Raw genomic sequence first — 16,427 nt, 5'->3', positions numbered from 1 at the left:
CATCTGCACTGAGGCATTTGGAAAAGTAGGAAGAATGTTCCTTATCTTACTAATTTAAAATTCAGTGCCAAATCCTTTGAGTTTTATTTTGGATTTTTATTACTCTATATGCCCAGAAATAAAGCTAAGTTAAAAAAAAAAGTGGGGAAGGAAATACTGTAGTTTTAACTGTCAATTTGGTATACCCTATTGAGAAGAGTCTCAATCCTCAATCAAGGGATTGCCCAGATCAGACAGGCCTGTTGATAAGCATATGAAGAATTTTCTTGAGTGTTAACTGATATGGAAGGGCTCAGTCCACTATGGGCGATACCATTCCCTGGGCAGGTTTCTGGTGCTGTAGAAAGAAACAAGCTGACCTTAAGCCTGTGAATAACTCAGCACAAAGTGTTCCTCCATGATTTCTGTTGTACTTCCTTTGGCTGCAAGTTACCTGGTTAGAGGTCACACTGCATAGAGCAGCAACTAAACCGGCCTTTGGTTTGCTGCTTCGGTTCCTGCCCTGACTCCCCTCAGCAATATACTACGACTTGGAACTGTAAGCCTAATAAACCCTTTTCTTCCCTAAATTGGGAAGATTTTTGGCTAGAGTGTTTATCACAGCAATAGAAAGCAAACTGGGACAGAGAGGAAGAGAAGCCAAACATGATGCTGTCCTCAGCACAGAGAATGACCTGCGGTGTTTTGAGAAGGTTAACCGTCTCTGAGAGCAGCAAGAGGGCAGAGGAGTGAGTCATTTCTCAAGCCAAACAAGGGCACTTCACAAAAGAAACACACACACACACACGCACACTCACACACACACACACACCGGGAGCATAGCTGTCCCAGAGCAAGCCCAGCTGCCCTATGAAGTGTAACCTGTAACTGTAAAGATTCTAGGAGAAGAGACTTGGAATTCCTGCACAAGCAAGGAGAATAAATCATGTTGGCATTTTCTTACACAAACACGGAAAACCTCCCCACGTTTATAAGGTTCCCTTCAACTTAGAGGTTACAGAATTCAAATATTTGTGTAGAATGTAGGGCTTGAGCCTTCAGGGTCTGTTATGACAAAAAGCACATTTCTACTAAGGATATACCTTGGTGGTCAAGTCCTTGCTTAGCAGACATGACACTCTGAATTCAGTCTCCAACCACATGCATGTCTGCACATGTGTGTATACCACCCAGGCCTGAGGATAGGCACCACACTCTTCAAGCAGCCATCAGCTTGCTCTATGTGGTTCTGTATCAGACCCATTGAGTCTACCTTGGAACTGACCCAGTTCTGACATCAGGTTTATTACTGAGTCAAGCCCCTGGGAGTAAAGTCATACATGCTGTGTCTCAACTTGACTTCTGAACGTTCTTGAGAGGGTGCTGTCCATTGTTAAAGCCAGTAACTAAGCTCATTGGCAAACCAGATATGCCTCTCCCTGCTGCTCAGGTCCCACTCTGGAAGACCCCCCGTTTCTAAATCCCTTCATGCCACTCTCCCTACCTTCATGATGCAAACTAGCTCAGAGCTAAGTCCACAGACAGGGTTTGAGGGAGAACCACTGCAGGAGCAGCTAAAAGCTCACTCAGCCAAGAAACAAGGCTTACCATGTGGACTCCATTATCCACCCACACGGTAGAATCCCTTGGATGAATGGGCAAATGCAGGGTGCTCTTGAAGAGAAGATGAGAAGGGGAGACTCTCCCATGATAAAGTGGAACATACAGACATGAGAAACTAACCAAAGAGCTCACAGCTCCCCATCCCAGGGGGGAACAGTGTTCCTTAGAAAACAGAGATTTTGCTGGCAAAGGCAGAGTGCTAGAGTGGGTGTTCCTGATCTAGGAGAGCGCTCCGGGTTCCTGCAGCAGAGGGCTGAGTAGCGTCTGTGGGACTGGGGGCTTCACACAGCCTGGCACCAATGTGTTCCTTTCATGTGGATGCATGCATGCACATGCACATGCATGCAGCCAGATGCTGATGGAGGATCTCTTCCTCAATGGCTCTGCACCTTATTGTCTGAGACAGGCTCTCTCGCTGAACCTGGATTTGGTTAGGCTCTGGCTCGTGAGCTCTGGAGATCTGCCTACCTCACCACGTGGTGCACCTCCCAGATAGGTACCACCCACAGTACTTCCTAGAGCACCATCGCATCTAGCACTTTCCCGGGTGTTAGGGATACAGACTCAGACCTTGTGTGGCAAGCATTTTACACACTGAGCCACCCCCACCCCCAGCCCCATTCATGTTTGCTGAATCACATTCTGAGTCAAGTATTCCAGCTCCCACCACAGTTCATGAATACACCAGCACCAATTCACAGTTGACTTTGCTCAGAGCAAAATTTGGGATTTAGACATATCTGTCCAGGGAAATGGCTCTCGGTCTCTCTAACCAGAAAACACAAATAGTCTAAAACCTAGCAGCATTTCCTAGAGGGTTTAAATACCAAATATCACCAGCTAGGTAGGCAGCCATGTTTCCTTGTCTCATGGAGGCCCTTAGCAGCCCTGATTGCACAGGCTTACCCTTCCACATCACCCTACTGTACACTGCCCTGACCTAGTTCTTGGTGCTGAGAGGAGGGGGATGGTCTCTGAGGCTTCTTTGTCTTGTCAGCACCAGATGTCTCGTTTTATTTTTTGGTTTTTGCTCACAGCAAGAAACTGGGCTGTACTCAGCACCTGTGAGCACTCAGGGCTCTGCAGACAGAGGTTGCTCAAACAGTCTGTAAACCCTGTCTCTGACCCTGCAGTCCAACTCTAGATGGTTCCTCGGTTCCTCGGGCTGAAAAAAGCCTCAGCTGGAGTAGCTTACCTTTTCCTTTCTACACCATCTCTTCTACACCTCTGCATGGTTCCCTGTCTACATGACCCATGCCTTTTGCCCTCCTTCCAACCTGTAATGTTAACCACCCTGGGAGCAGACCCCACCTAAGAACCAGCATCTTTTCTCCATGACTCTTGATGAGCTCAGCATCAGTCTCAACAGATGATTACAAGCATCTCTTCCCACACCAGAACTGGCCTGTGTAACCTCTGGTGGCTGACTCCAGGTTTATACTGACTTTGGGCTCAGCCCCACGACTTTAAATATAAGATAAGCCATGATAGTCCAGAGTTCCTAAAGGTCTTTTAGGCTCCCGGTCTCCATGCTCTGTTCCTCTTTCAGCCTGGGTCTTAAAGAGATGCATGGGGCAGATGCTCCTTCTAACAGCAGCAGCAGGGACAAGGTCACAGCTTGTGACATGAGCAAGATTTCAGGGTCATGTGCTATAGCTCAAACTGACCTGTATACTGTCCCACAATGGTCATGCTGACGGCTCACCCGTGGGGTGTTTACCCTGCGCAGAAACTATTCTCAGCATCCCACAAGTTTCTTTCATTAGTGATGGAGGATTTGGCTGTTATTGTCTCATTTCACTAACGTGGCCATAAAGAAAGGCCGATGCGTGGAGAGACTGTGTGAGCTCCCAGGAGTCAAACCTGTAACTGCGTCTTCCAACACACCATTCTCCCAGCTCACAGGCTTCCAGCTCCTTCCTATGACCCACAGAGTGACAGAATGGCCTGTAACATTGAACCCTAACTACCTCATGTATTACACAGTAAGGAAAAGAACTCAAGATCTAAGAGGAGGAAGTGGTGTGCCCAAGATCAGACACCTTCTTGGAGTCTGCCCCAATCTTAGAAGCCCTGACATTTCTATTACTTCAATGCACCCCAACTTCTGCAACCCTGAAGCATCACCAGCTGTCCAGACATTCAGATTTCTCTCAGGCCCCTCGGATTCGGCTGTGTAAAAACCCCACCTTCCTCCCGACCCAGACCTCACCTATGCGGTTCTAACTTCTTGCTTATGCCTCTGCGAAACCCATGAAGCCACCCACTGCTTCTGACCAGGTCCTTAAGCTCCTCCTGGCATGTTCTGATCCAACCTGTCCTTACTTCAGGTGTGTGCACTGCTGGCAAGCACTGATGGTAAAGTACCCTGTGCAGTCTCTATGGGAACAATATTGGCCACTAAAGTGAGTCAAATTTCCATTCCTCGGACTTCATGAGTATAGAGAAAGAAGCTAAATATGTTACCAGCAGTTCTCAACCTGTAAGAGTATGACATTGAACATTTCCCATGAGTTGAGTATTGACCAAGTCCACTTCATAATGAACGCATAAAATAATTGTTACAAGGCACTTGGAAAACCTCAAAAAGAATATCGATAGTAGAGACCAGCCTGAGCTACAGAATAAATTATAGACTAGCCTGGGCTACAGAGTAAGATCCTGCCTCCAAAAAAATTGTTTTAATTATTTAAAAGAATGAAAGTTCAAAGATGACAGTGTCACCGTGCTGTGACACTGCCCTGTCACTTTTGCATCCCTTCTGAAACCCTCCTTAAGAATTCATTTGTAATAAACGTATTTTTCCCTAGAATTTGGCTCACTTGTCCCCGCCCATGAACCCCACTTTAGTGAGGGTTTCTGTCTCTGTCCTGAATGACAGAGGCTTGGGTCAGTCCCACAGTGGCCCTGGCTCACTGTCCTCTGCTGCTTCCGGATCCTCAGTACTGGTGTGTGACTCCCAGCCCATTTGCCAAACTGTGCAACTGCCTGAATCCTTTGTGCAAAGACTCAGGGAATAAATGAACATCTACTCTAAGTGTCACCTTTGGGACAGACGGTCAAATCTTCACAGGTTTGATGGGGGTTTTTGTTTGTTTTGTTTCATTTTTGTTTGGGGGGAGGGGAGCAGCTCCTTTTCTTTTTGGTTTCTTCCCCCTCCCCCCACCGCCCCATATGTTTTGCAAAATTCAGCCCAATATAAGTTTCTCCCATCTTCATTGTTTGATTAGAGATGCACACATATTCGCTCACACACAACTATATACTCACATACACAAGCACACACAAACACACCCACCCGGTGATTTTCTCAGCAAACAGAACAGCCCATTCACTCTGCCTGCTTGAATGTAAATTGGAACGTGGATTTTTTTTTTCTCTCCATAGCCCAATGCAAAATCCTTGGTGTGCCATTACATGCCTTCAATCCTCAGTTTGCTCTTTGGGAAGTGATGCTGACTGATGCTAACACCCTTAGGCTGCCCTCTTCCCGTAGTTGTAAGATCCATGCGGGAGATAATGGAAGTCATGTAGACTACAGCAAGGGCTGTGAGTCCTGTTGTTAATAATAATCAGAAGCTCAGTAGCAAGCGCCCTGACTCCCCCATGCACACAGCTGAACAAGCATCCCCCATTCTATGGCTCTTCTGGGGGGTCAAGAGTTTCTGCCTGGCCAGGGAGCCCTGTGCCTTTGTTTGCTGAGAGCCACACCCATGATACTCTACTTGCTAAACACAGTGGGTATCTGTAAAGAGTTTCAGCTATGTTAACCCCCATCTGTGCCATTCATTACAGAAAAAAATCCACCCTTGAAAGAGCTTCATCAATATTTTAAACAGACCCTAGAGATAGAGACTAACTGTGCATTTCCTACCTACCATCAGGCCAACCTGCCCATCATCTCAGGAAGGATTGGGATACTCAAAGGAAGAAACGACTCCACATCCTAGCCAATTGGAGTAGAGCATTTTCCTAATTCCATCTCCATGTCTGTCTGTAAGGTATCTGGCCTAGGTGTCCCCTGTGTTCTCTGTTCTGGTACACAACTCTGAATTCCCTACTGAAGCCTAGATCCTCACCTCTGTGGATCTCTCCCCACAACAGAGATCCAGGGGCCCATGAAGGGATCCAGCACCCTGCAGGAGGGGCTGCAGCTGTGCTCTCTGTTTGCTTCTGCGGCCTGCATCTCGGGCCTCCCCTCAGGCTGTTTAAAGCCCCTTTCACTTTCCCAAGGTTTGCTTTCAGTGTCCAGAGAAGCCACAGGGCAGCGGAGATGGGGATCCATAATGCTGGCTTTCCTTCTGCCTCCCCCAAAAGCCATCTCGTTTGACCCCCATCCTCTACATACCTGCTAGAGTTGCCTGCAAACCCCTTAGTCCCCCCTTTACTCTACCCCCCACCATTTATGAAGTAGCTGTGAATTATTGCTAACTACAGGAGCAAAGGCTATCTCCTTCCCAACCTCCCTGTGTCCAGCAGAGACAAAGTTACCCAGTGACTGCTGAGGGACAGGTAAGGGCTGTGGCATTTTAAAAAAGGAAACCTGATTCTCATCACAGTCTATGCACCATTAGCAAAAGGTCTCCAGACATAGGAAAGGTCTTACAAGGTAGAGCCATTCACATCCAGCCTTACTATTTCCCCCTAAAACCACAAATTTTTGTGATTGGGATAGGCAAGGTGCGCCAAGGAACCAAGTGCCCTGTCAGGGCCTCTTTTTTGCATATGAGATAGCCTTTCTGCATCCCTCCTCTCCATGATCACTGGAACTACTCCTGAGATTGATGGAACATCTCTGCAATTGTCCCACAAGTGGATTTCCTGCTTTGCATATAGGATTAAAGCAGCAGATAGGCCATGCCTTTCTTGGGTCAAGTGTGCCAACACACTAACAGCTCTGCTTGGATGGCCAGGCTTGTTGAGGGCGTGGGAAGGAATCTGCCATGGATATCAAAGCAGCAAGACTCAAAAAAGCCACCATAGCAGGACACATATCCACAGCCATCTGGTGTAAGGGCTGAGCCCTTCATCTCCATTGCAGAAGGTCACAGCAGGATGGCCCTACAGCTCAACAGACTTGAGAGTCACAGGACTGGCTCCAAAGGAACTCATCCCAGAGACCTGCCTAGCAGCCATCTGTTGAATTTCAACCGGAGATACCCGTGCCCTGAAGCTCAGATCCACCGGGAGCACACAACACAGAGGAATCCCAAGCTATTGACTCATTGGTCCCTGCATCAGCCCCACCTCATCACCTGCCTCAGTTCTTCTGACAGGGGCCCATGGCCAGCAGGCTCTCCAGCAGGGACCTGTTCAAATCATCCCAGGCTTTCTTCCTTCATTGTCTGCCAAATGGACATCACAGTCTCGCCAAGGCATCTCCTATGTTTCAGTCTCTAGGCCTACTCTCGTCTATAGGTGGGAGCTCAGCAGAGGTCTGCTGGCCAGGGCTGAAGCTCAGTTCAGATGGGGTGAAAGCCAGACAGTGCAAAACAAAGGTGGGGATGAATATTCCTTCCCCCACCTCCCTTCCCCTCCCTCCCCCTCCCTCCCCCCTCCCACCCCCACTTTTCTCACCCATACTCCCAGTCCACTTGCCAACCTTCCCCTGCTTCCTAACAGCACTTCCCTGAGAAGACCTCCCCAGGGCTATAAAACTAGCAGGGTATCACACTGGACGTATGCCTAAGGAAAGTCAGCACCCATCTCTAACCCGCAGCTGCCATCCTGGAGAGTTCCTGGGGCTGTCCCTGACCCTGAACTCCACCCTCCAATATCAGGAGACACCCAGGGGAATAACAGCTCTGGGAATCCCGCCTGCCAGAACCTGGATGTTCCAACATTGCCACCCCAGTCTGCGCTGCCATCTCTGGGCAACTATTTGCTGGTTCTAACACCAGGCAGGAACTCGGTGGAGGATGTAGTGTCTGACTTCATCACCCTTAGCTCCCCGCCTAGACAAAGCTTAAAGACCGGGCCTCCTTTGTTTCCGGCCACACCCAAGGACACAGCCCAGATGTTCAGCGCATACTACCACCCCACCTTCGGGCTGCTCAGCCTCTGCGGTTAACCCTTAAGAAGCCGCAGCTTGCAGTATGGACCACCTGGCTATTCTTAGCTGCAGTGAGATATGGGAGCAGTGCATCCATCATGGCGCAGCTCCAACTCAGGCCTTCCACCCCATTAATAAGTGAGGAGTGCAGAGCCGCATCTTTTTCCTTCCTCTGAAGGCTGCAAGGTGCAAGGGAGGGATGCCTCAGGGGCCAGGTGCACTAGGCCGGGCACACCCTCCCCATCCTAGAGTGAGGCCGAGGGAGGGGGACTGAGGCCCCGCGCCCCTCCCTCTTTTGTTCAGCTCCGCATCCTCCGGGCCACGCCATCCTCCCGGCACACGCCACCCTCCCGGCACATCCTGAGGAGGGAGGGGGCTTCACGCCCGCAGAGAGAGGGACTGGATACTCCAGCCCCGCCCTGCCATGCGGGGCTCCCCCTCATTGTCCCCAGAGGGGGAGGGGGAGGCCTCGGCGAGACGGGCCCCGCCCCACTCGCGGCGACGCAGGAATCCTCCGGGGGCGTCCCTGCGGTACCCCCATGGGTCTGGACCCTGATGGCGACCACCCTCAAGCCACAAAGCACTGCGGCAGGGTGGGGGCGCTTACGGTGATGTGCGGGATGCTCTTCTTCCCCTGATGAGACATGGCCCCTCTGGAGCCCTCCGCCCGGCCGCTGGAACTAACGTCTGCCTGGCGCTCTACCCGGGTCTCTCCCGGCGGCGCTACTCGTGAGAGCGGCGACAAAGGCCAGGGAGGGATGAAAGAAAGGACAGAAGCTCGGCTCCCACCGCTGCCCACTCCCCGCTGCTCGGCCCGCCGCCGCTGCTCCGGCTGCCTGCACCGCCCGGCTTGGCAAGGAGGGCGGGAGGAGGAGGGAGAGGCAGGGCGAGAGGAGGGCGCTGAAGACAGACAGCTCCTCCCGGTGGCGGCAGCAGAACCGGATTCGCCCCTTTCGGCTCGAACCAGGAAGCGCTTCCCTTCCGATTCCCCTACTCCGCCCCCGACCCCCGCCCCGCGCCCTCGCTTAAGCCGGGGCCTCGCTCACGCCACTAGGAGAATATGCTTTTGAGTGGTGTTTTAAAAGCAAGAAACAAACAGCCTTTGGACACGGGGGCAAAAGCTGTGGGCAGCGCCACAGGTGTCTCTGATCTTTGTGTGTGTGACCTGTGCTTGGGAGGAAGTGGGAGCCAGGAGCCAGCACCCACCCAAATTGCTAGAAGCATCCTTGGCCCTCCAGGGCCGCACTCAAGGACCCTCTCTGGCCAGTCCTTCCATGGTCTCCGTTTTTCCACCCCCCTTTCCATATCCAAATCCAGATCTTCATTTATGCTATTCTCTTGAATAGCCCACCTCAATTAAGGATAACTCGTTTTCCCAGACCCATCCCCAGGGCCTTCACCTCTTTACCCGCTCCATTTCCATTCCCAGGCAGAAGCAAAGCAGCGGAAGGGGCTAGCCGCGAACCCATGGGCCATGGGCTCTAACCCTTCATCTGCTCTCTCCTCTCAGTGACCTGTCAATATGGCCTAGCAGTGAAGGCTTGGAAAGCTGGATCACAGGTACTAAAGTCTCTACAGCTCTGGGGACAGGGAAGAAACGTGGGAAGTTTCCTGACTATCGTTTGAAGTGTTCGAAGCCCGGGAGGTCCCGATGTGGCTCTGGGACAGGTGGGCAAGAAGCCAGGACAAAACTTCACCAAGTGGGAACAAAAGATGAACAACGGAGCCCCCCAGCTCAAAATATCAGGCAGCTGTCCCCAGGCAGGAGCAAGCCATTTCCCTGCCAATGAGCTCATTTCCTGCCTGCACAATCCCTCCACTGACCCTGTGGATAGACCCACTCCTCCACTTCCGGACTGCCAAGGGAGGTGAGGAACAGAAAAAACTCTGGACCCCGCTGGGGCCTTCCACCACATGGAGAAAACCAGTTACCTAGTCCACAGCAGGAGACCAAGAAGGGTTGTAGGCTGAAATAGAACAGCTTATATCCGGGAACACTGGCCTGTGATTTTTTTCCCCTTTTACAGATAGGAAACTGAAGCTTACAGAGATAAAATAGCATAAATTAGCTGCCATAGGGCAGCGTCACGAAGCGGGTTCTCTACTCATTAAGTCCTGCCTGTGCTCCAGCCCCTAAATTCTCCTTAATGACCGGAAGCTGCGGATGGCAGCAGCACACTTCTGTCTCCTGGATTCCTTTCCTCGCCAATAAATCATAGGTTCCGGTACCCGGGCATCCCCTGGGGTCAGCTAGGGGGTTCTGGGCAGGCAAGCTACAGAAAGGGGTTGGGCCACGTGCAAGTCAGAGGGAGGAGCCCTACTCGCTACTGGCCAAACAGATTGCTGCTCCCAAGCAGACTTTGCCGGTACAAAGCTTTACAGCCATCGGCCTCTGGCAACCACAAATGTTGCGCCTGCGCTGTTGGAACCCCTCCTCCCTCCCAAGAAAGAGCCTTATGGGCGGGGGAGGGGCCGGGCACTCTTTGCTGGAGTGGTTAAGGCTGACCCTATATCCCTAGACCTCTGCAACCCATGCCCTGAGATCTTCAGAAAGTAAATTACTCCATCCAGCGGGGCCGTGAATTCTTCTGCTCTAAGTCCCTACTATAGAGTGCTTTGGGAGGCCTCAGACACAGCCTTTTGTCAGGTCCCTAAGAAGCCAGGGAGAAAGGACAGAGGGGACCCGGGTGGGAAAAACACAGGAGCAGGTGAAGCAACTAGGGTCCAGAAACGCTAAGGAACATCTACCCGGTCGGCCATGGCGAAGCGGGAGACAAAGCTTGTGTGAATGACCCTGACCAGCGCCATGAAGCCAGAAGGACAGCTCCAGGCCAGTCACAAAGAGCACTCGCCTCCGTGGTATTCCCTTTGAGGGAAGCAGAGAACAGACTGCCACTCCCGGGTCTCAGATGAAGACATCTTAAAGAAGGTGAAACATCTCGACAGGTTCCAGGTGGCGTGGCTGGGTTTCTGAGACCTGAAGCCTTTGGTGGAGCTAGAGAGCCTGTTTCCCACGCGAGGTCGGACTACCAAGGAGGAGATAAAGGGATGGGGAACTGGACTCTGGCTAGTTCCCTGGTCCTCACCCCCGCCTCCAGCTCCCAGGCAGCAGATTCAGGACCATGGAGAGTTCCAGAGCAGGCGACAGAGCCGAAGCAAGAACACCGCCCTCAGACCAGCCCATTTTCTTCAAAACGCCTGTCCAGATTACAGTCCTGTTCAAACTCTTCCTCTGGGTTCACTTTCTCATAGTGTTAACGGAAAGGGCGAATTAATTAATTAAACCGAGAATGATGATAAAACTCCATAGCAAGCATTTATTGATCACTCTCGACCTGATTGAACTTAATTCTTGAAATGAGTCCACAGCTCTCTCTCCCCAGCCAGGGAACTTCTGGAGGGTGGGGCCAGGCTGCCGAGCCAGCCCAGCCCAGAGCTCAAGGGACAGCTTCCCAGAGCTGCTCCAACTTCTGTTTCCCAGACACGTGGCTCTGACCTCACCCACCCTGTCCAGGACTCTTCTGTCTGACCATCCGTATTCCCTGGTAAATTCCAACTTAGGGAAGAAAATCTCTAAAGCCCAAGCCCTGGTCATGTCTTTTCCTGAGGTCCCTCCTCACTTTCGGAAGTCGGGGAGTCCATACGCCTGGGTTCAAATCCCGGGTTCGCCTCCAATTTACACATCCAGGAGTGTCCTGGATGATTTCTTACTGCCCAGCATCTGAACCCTTAACCACATCGTCCCCCCAGGGAGGGGCGGGAGCAGCTGTATGAACAGAGTCATTCCGTGAACCTCTCCCAGAGCCAAGTGCAGCCTAAGCGTCCACGATCACTGGGTGAGCGGATAGATAGATGGAAGAAGACAGAGAATGCTCACCTTTTCACAGAACCCCAGAAGGTGAACGAGGCTTAAATTCACCTTACAGGTCCCTTAGCGGCAGCTGCAGCAACTTACTTCCCCTCTCAGAACCTGGCTTGGCTTTCTGAGGCTATGCTGGCCAACCCTGGCCTATCCTACAACCTCTCTGAACCTCTTGTAGGATGATGTGGGGGAGGGGCCGTAGCAGTCCCCCAGAACCTGGTGGCAGCGGGGCCCCCACACTCGCCCTCGCGCCACCCAAGCCCTGGGTCTCCAAGGGCCCCGCCCCCCACGTCCGGCCCACGTGCCCCGAGGGTACCTGGCCATTGTCCCGGCCGAGTGGCAGGTCGCGGGGCGCAGGACATCGGATGCGCAACGCTGGCGGTCTGTCATCGCGATCGCCTGGCGAACTGACAGCAGAGCCCGAGGGCTCGCTCACATCACTGGCCGTGTCTTCGCTGCCGCCGGGGCACGGCAGGCCCACGGCGTCGGGCCGGCCAGCGCTGCGTGGTGTGCGCGCGGAGCCGCGGCGGCCCACGCTGTAGGCGTCGAAGTCGATGGTCTTGTTCTCGTAGGCGCCCTCCACGGCGGCGAACATGCCGCCGTACTTCTGGCGCGGGGTCTGCGCCGCGCTGCCTGGCCGCGCCAGGTACACCGGCAGGTCGTCCTCCGTGTTCCACGCGCGCCGCCGCTCCGCCATCCCCGTCTCCGGCGGTCAGCTCTCGCCACCGCTGGCTCCGCGCTGAGCGCCTCGGTGCGGGCCCGCGGCGGCCCAAGCGCGACTGCGGTCGGGCAAAGAGGGAGGGAGGAAGGGCCGGGGCGTGGCCCGCGAGGGGCGTGGCCGGGGCGGGGCGGAGCCTACGGTGACCAAGACCAGCGCCACTGCCAGCTACAAAGGACCGTGGAGGCGGGGACAGCGGCCGGGGCGGGGAGGATGGTGACGTGCAGTAGCCGCAGCGCGGAGGGCGGGCGGCCGAGCCGCAGTGCCCTCCACGCACCCGGCTCTCCGCCTCTAGAAGGAGCGCAGGGCGCGGGCAGAGACGGGGTGGGGGCGGTGCGCGGGTGCACAACACACATACACACACGCACGTACACACGGTTAAGCTTCACCTCACAAACAAGAGTTGCACAGACATCAGCATGTCTGTACATGGTACATACACCCAAATCAGGTACCTCCGCGCTCCCTCCAGACAGCTAGCACACCATAGATACACACGCACACGCTCACACACGCTCGCGCGCGCACACCAGAGATTCCCTGTCAGGCAACCCCACGCACCACCAAAAATCATACAAAAATTAAATGATCTTAGATGCACAGTCAGAGGCATACACATCCAACTCCCCATTGGCTCACTCGACACTACTACACTGATTGCCTGATAGGATCTGGCACTAGTGTAGGTGCTGGGCACAGGACTAAGAGTAGAATGAAATCCCTGGTGTCAAGGGCCAGCTTCTAAAAGGTATGATAGAGAATGCAGCCTGCAGCACTCAGGAACAGAGGTTCCTATCCCATAGCAAGGAGGTCATGTTAGCATTACACTCCCAGACACTTGTCACTGAACCAATGACTCACACTCGTGCTGGATACACAGCCCAACAACATCTCAGGGTAAAGAATTTCCACACCACTACCAAAAGCAACCTCACAAAGGCTCCTTCACACACAGGCCTGTAGACTGCTGATAGGGAATTCGTGCACATCCCTACCAGACACGAGGGAAGGAAGAACTCTTGAACAGAACACTTAGGAAACAAATATGCAGGGATAGACACACAGGCAGTAGGCAATGACCCAGACGATAGCCTCCATCTATGGGCAGCTCCCACATCCTGAATACAGCCCACTCCAACTATGCCTGGAGCTTAATGTCTAGACTTGAGGGGCTTCTTTAACCAGGAAGAAGTATGGAGACTTGGGATCCCCTCATTTATTTATGACTTTCTAGCATAGGGGTTATGAGATTCCCTGGGGACCCAGGAATCTCAGCTGTGCTCTCTGGATGGAAGGCTCACAAGCTGCCAGCCCCCTAGGCAGACAAGTCCAAACTGGCAATCAGGATTGCTGGGGAACAGTAGGAAGCCGATTCAGCATCTGTCCCTTCAGTTAGCTTCCCCGGGCTAGGAGCTGTCCTTTCAGCACCCCACCAAAGGTCAGAGAAGTCTGTAGCCAACCTTGGAGAACTCCAGACAGACAGTAAACGTGACTGTTGAGACCTTAACCAGAGGACTCTGCCACATAGGAGGATCTGCGACATCAGCTGACACCTCACGCTCCCTCTGTGATTTAGCCAGTCTGCGCTGCAAGCAGGACGCTTCTGCTGTTGGGTTGAGGAAGCAGGAGAAGCAAACAGCTACCTCTCCATTCCATTTCATGTGGCTGCTCCTGTCTACCTGAGACCTCATGATTATCCAGTGTCAGTGGTCAGTTGGAAAGTTCCTTCCCTCCCCCCTTTATCTATACTTGCACACAGGGGCTAATGCTGAGCACACAGGAAAGTACAAAGTCCTTGTCCTCAGTGTCTATTCTAATTAAGTGCATGGTCTTCCACCCACCTCACCCATACCCTGGCTCTTCTATCCGCTTGTTCCTACATCCCATGAAGATTCAGTTCACCCAGGCATTCCTCTTGAAATAAGAAGAACTACACTGCAACCGTCCTCAATCTTTAATTGAAAACTCTGAAATACAATCCACAACATGTCCTGTGCTAGAAAAGCTGATGCTGAGGTCCACAGTGGGTTTATTCCAGAGCCTCACAAGGATTAATGGTGATTATATCCATATAGCATAGGTAGCTGGGTGTAGTCATGTACACCTTTATTCCTAGCACTCAGGAGACAAGCATATGTCTGTGAGTTTGAGGCCATCCTGGTCTGCATAATGAGCTTCAGGCCAATCAGAGTTACACAGTGAGACCCTGTATCAACAACAACAAAGATAACAGAGACTCCATATATCTGAGTTAGACAGGACTTTCAAAGCTCAAGCTTTCTACTCCATGCTACAGTCAACAATTTGGGGACACAGTCTCTCTCTAGACCTGCCAATAGTGATAGAAGCCTTATTGCTTTTTTAAAAATCCCAGGCCCAGAGAGATGACTTAGTAATTAAAAGCACCTGCTGCCTTGCAGAGGACCTGAATTCAGTTGTTAACACCCATGTACCATGGTTCACAACAATGTGTAACTCCAGACCCAGGAGATCTTACACCACCCTCTTCTGGCCTCTCCAGGTATCTGTGTACATATGCTCCCATGCATACGTTCTCACACTCACACACACACACACACACACACACACACACACAGCATACCATCACACAGGTGAATACATAAATAACAATGAAATAAATCTTTTAAAAGGAAGAAATGAAAGGCCTGGAGAGAGGAATTGGCCGTTAAGAAATCTTACTGCTCTTGCAGAGGAGCCAGGGCTCAGCTCCCAGCACCAACACAGAAACTTACGAATGACTCCGGTTCCAAAGGACATGACACCTTTTGGCCTCCATAGTCTCTCAAGTGCTTGTGATGCACAGAAACTCACAAAAACTCACACACATACAAAGGAAGGAAGGAAGGAAGGAAGGAAGGAAGGAAGGAAGGAAGGGAGGGAGGGAGGGAGGGAGGGAGGGAGGGAGGGAGGGAGGGAGGGAGGGAGGGAGGGAAAGGAGGGAGGGAGGGAGGGAGGGAGGGAGGGAGGGAAAGGAGGGAGGGAGGGAGGAAAGAAGGAAGGGAGACAGAAAGAGAGAGAGAGAGAAAGAAAGAAAGAAAGAAAGAAAGAAAGAAAGAAAGAAAGAAAGAAAGAAAGAAAGAAGAATTTTTAAAGAAAAAAAGCCCATTCCCTCATGAGAAAGAGCCAGCCAGTTTGTGAAGCCAGAGGGTGCAAAATGAGGAAGCACTATGTTTAGGCAGAAGCAAGAAAAATCACAGTTTCCACTTACCAAGTGTTTACCACCTGCCTGGGGCACTCTACCAAAAAGAATGCTTTGTACACCACCACCACCAACCCATACCCTCGCCTACAAAAGCTTGAAAGTACTATTTTAGTCTCATTTTCCAAATTAGGAAAATGTGGCTAAGAGAGATTAAATCCTTTGCCTAGAGGCGCAGATGGCAAGGAGGCTGTTGGGGTGTTAACAAAGTCTCCTGCTGAGGCTGCATCCTAACCATTGACCTTGCTCAGACCCAAATGTCTGACTGAGGTGATTCCCTTGGGAGAAGAGAGAGAAAAGAATGAAGGAAGTACAGACAGAGTGTGGGATTGCGGGGGGGGGGGGGGCTTAGACTTTTGCCCTTAGAATAACCTTGGGCAGTGGTCACCCAACACAGCATTGGAGCACCACTGTGTAGTCTGGGCCAGTCATCTCTCCTCCCTCCCCTGCAGAGGGGAATATCCAATACTCAGATTGTTCATTCTTTGTGTGATGGTCAATGCTCTACCTAACACATCATTGTCCCCTTCAGCCATGCCACATGGCACCTCCACCTTCAGGCTGTTGTGCTGAGGAGGTCACACTGTAAACCTATCATGAATGTTCTGCAGAGAGGAACTAGGTTGAGATACCCGGACAAGCTTGTCGGTGGCCGTTCAATAACATCTCTTCAACTCAAAGCCAGGGAGGTAAGTGGATCAGAGAGTCAGAGACAGAAAACAGAAACAGGAACTGAGCTTAAAATGTATGCAGTGTCAGGGAGTCAGGGACAGTGGCTGGCAGACAACTACAAATGACATCCAGGGTACTGGCAGAAAAGGACATGTCAGAGTGTAGCAAATAGGACAAGCCTAACTCCAAGGAGTATTTTGTGTAGACAAACAAAACAAATACAAAAACACACAATTTATCTAAAGAATATTTTGTTGGGCTTAGTAGCATATGCCCTTAATCTCAGAACTCAGGAGACAGA

At 51.8% G+C, this 16,427-nt stretch overlaps 1 protein-coding gene across 2 annotated transcripts in view; it reads right to left on the bottom strand.

The window, feature by feature from the left end:
- The window catches only part of Crmp1 (collapsin response mediator protein 1), a 50,106-nt gene extending 37,806 nt beyond the window's left edge, over positions 1–12,300 (bottom strand). Inside the window, exon 1 of one of the 2 annotated variants that reach the window (NM_001136058.2) lies at positions 11,833–12,300. In NM_001136058.2, coding sequence (NP_001129530.1) covers positions 11,833–12,213 — 381 coding nt within the window. In that variant the 5' untranslated portion in view covers positions 12,214–12,300. Of the gene's footprint in view, positions 1–8,261; positions 8,595–11,832 lie in introns of those variants that run through there. The other variant, NM_007765.4, reaches the window with a different exon arrangement.
- Between the last annotated feature and the right edge of the window lie 4,127 nt (positions 12,301–16,427).

The sequence above is a fragment of the Mus musculus genome, chromosome 5, assembly GCF_000001635.26.
Source record: "Mus musculus strain C57BL/6J chromosome 5, GRCm38.p6 C57BL/6J".
In the NCBI taxonomy this organism is placed as follows: Eukaryota; Metazoa; Chordata; class Mammalia; order Rodentia; family Muridae; genus Mus; species Mus musculus.
Note: the sequence above shows the minus strand (reverse complement) of the source record. Positions and strands in the feature narration are given on the sequence as shown.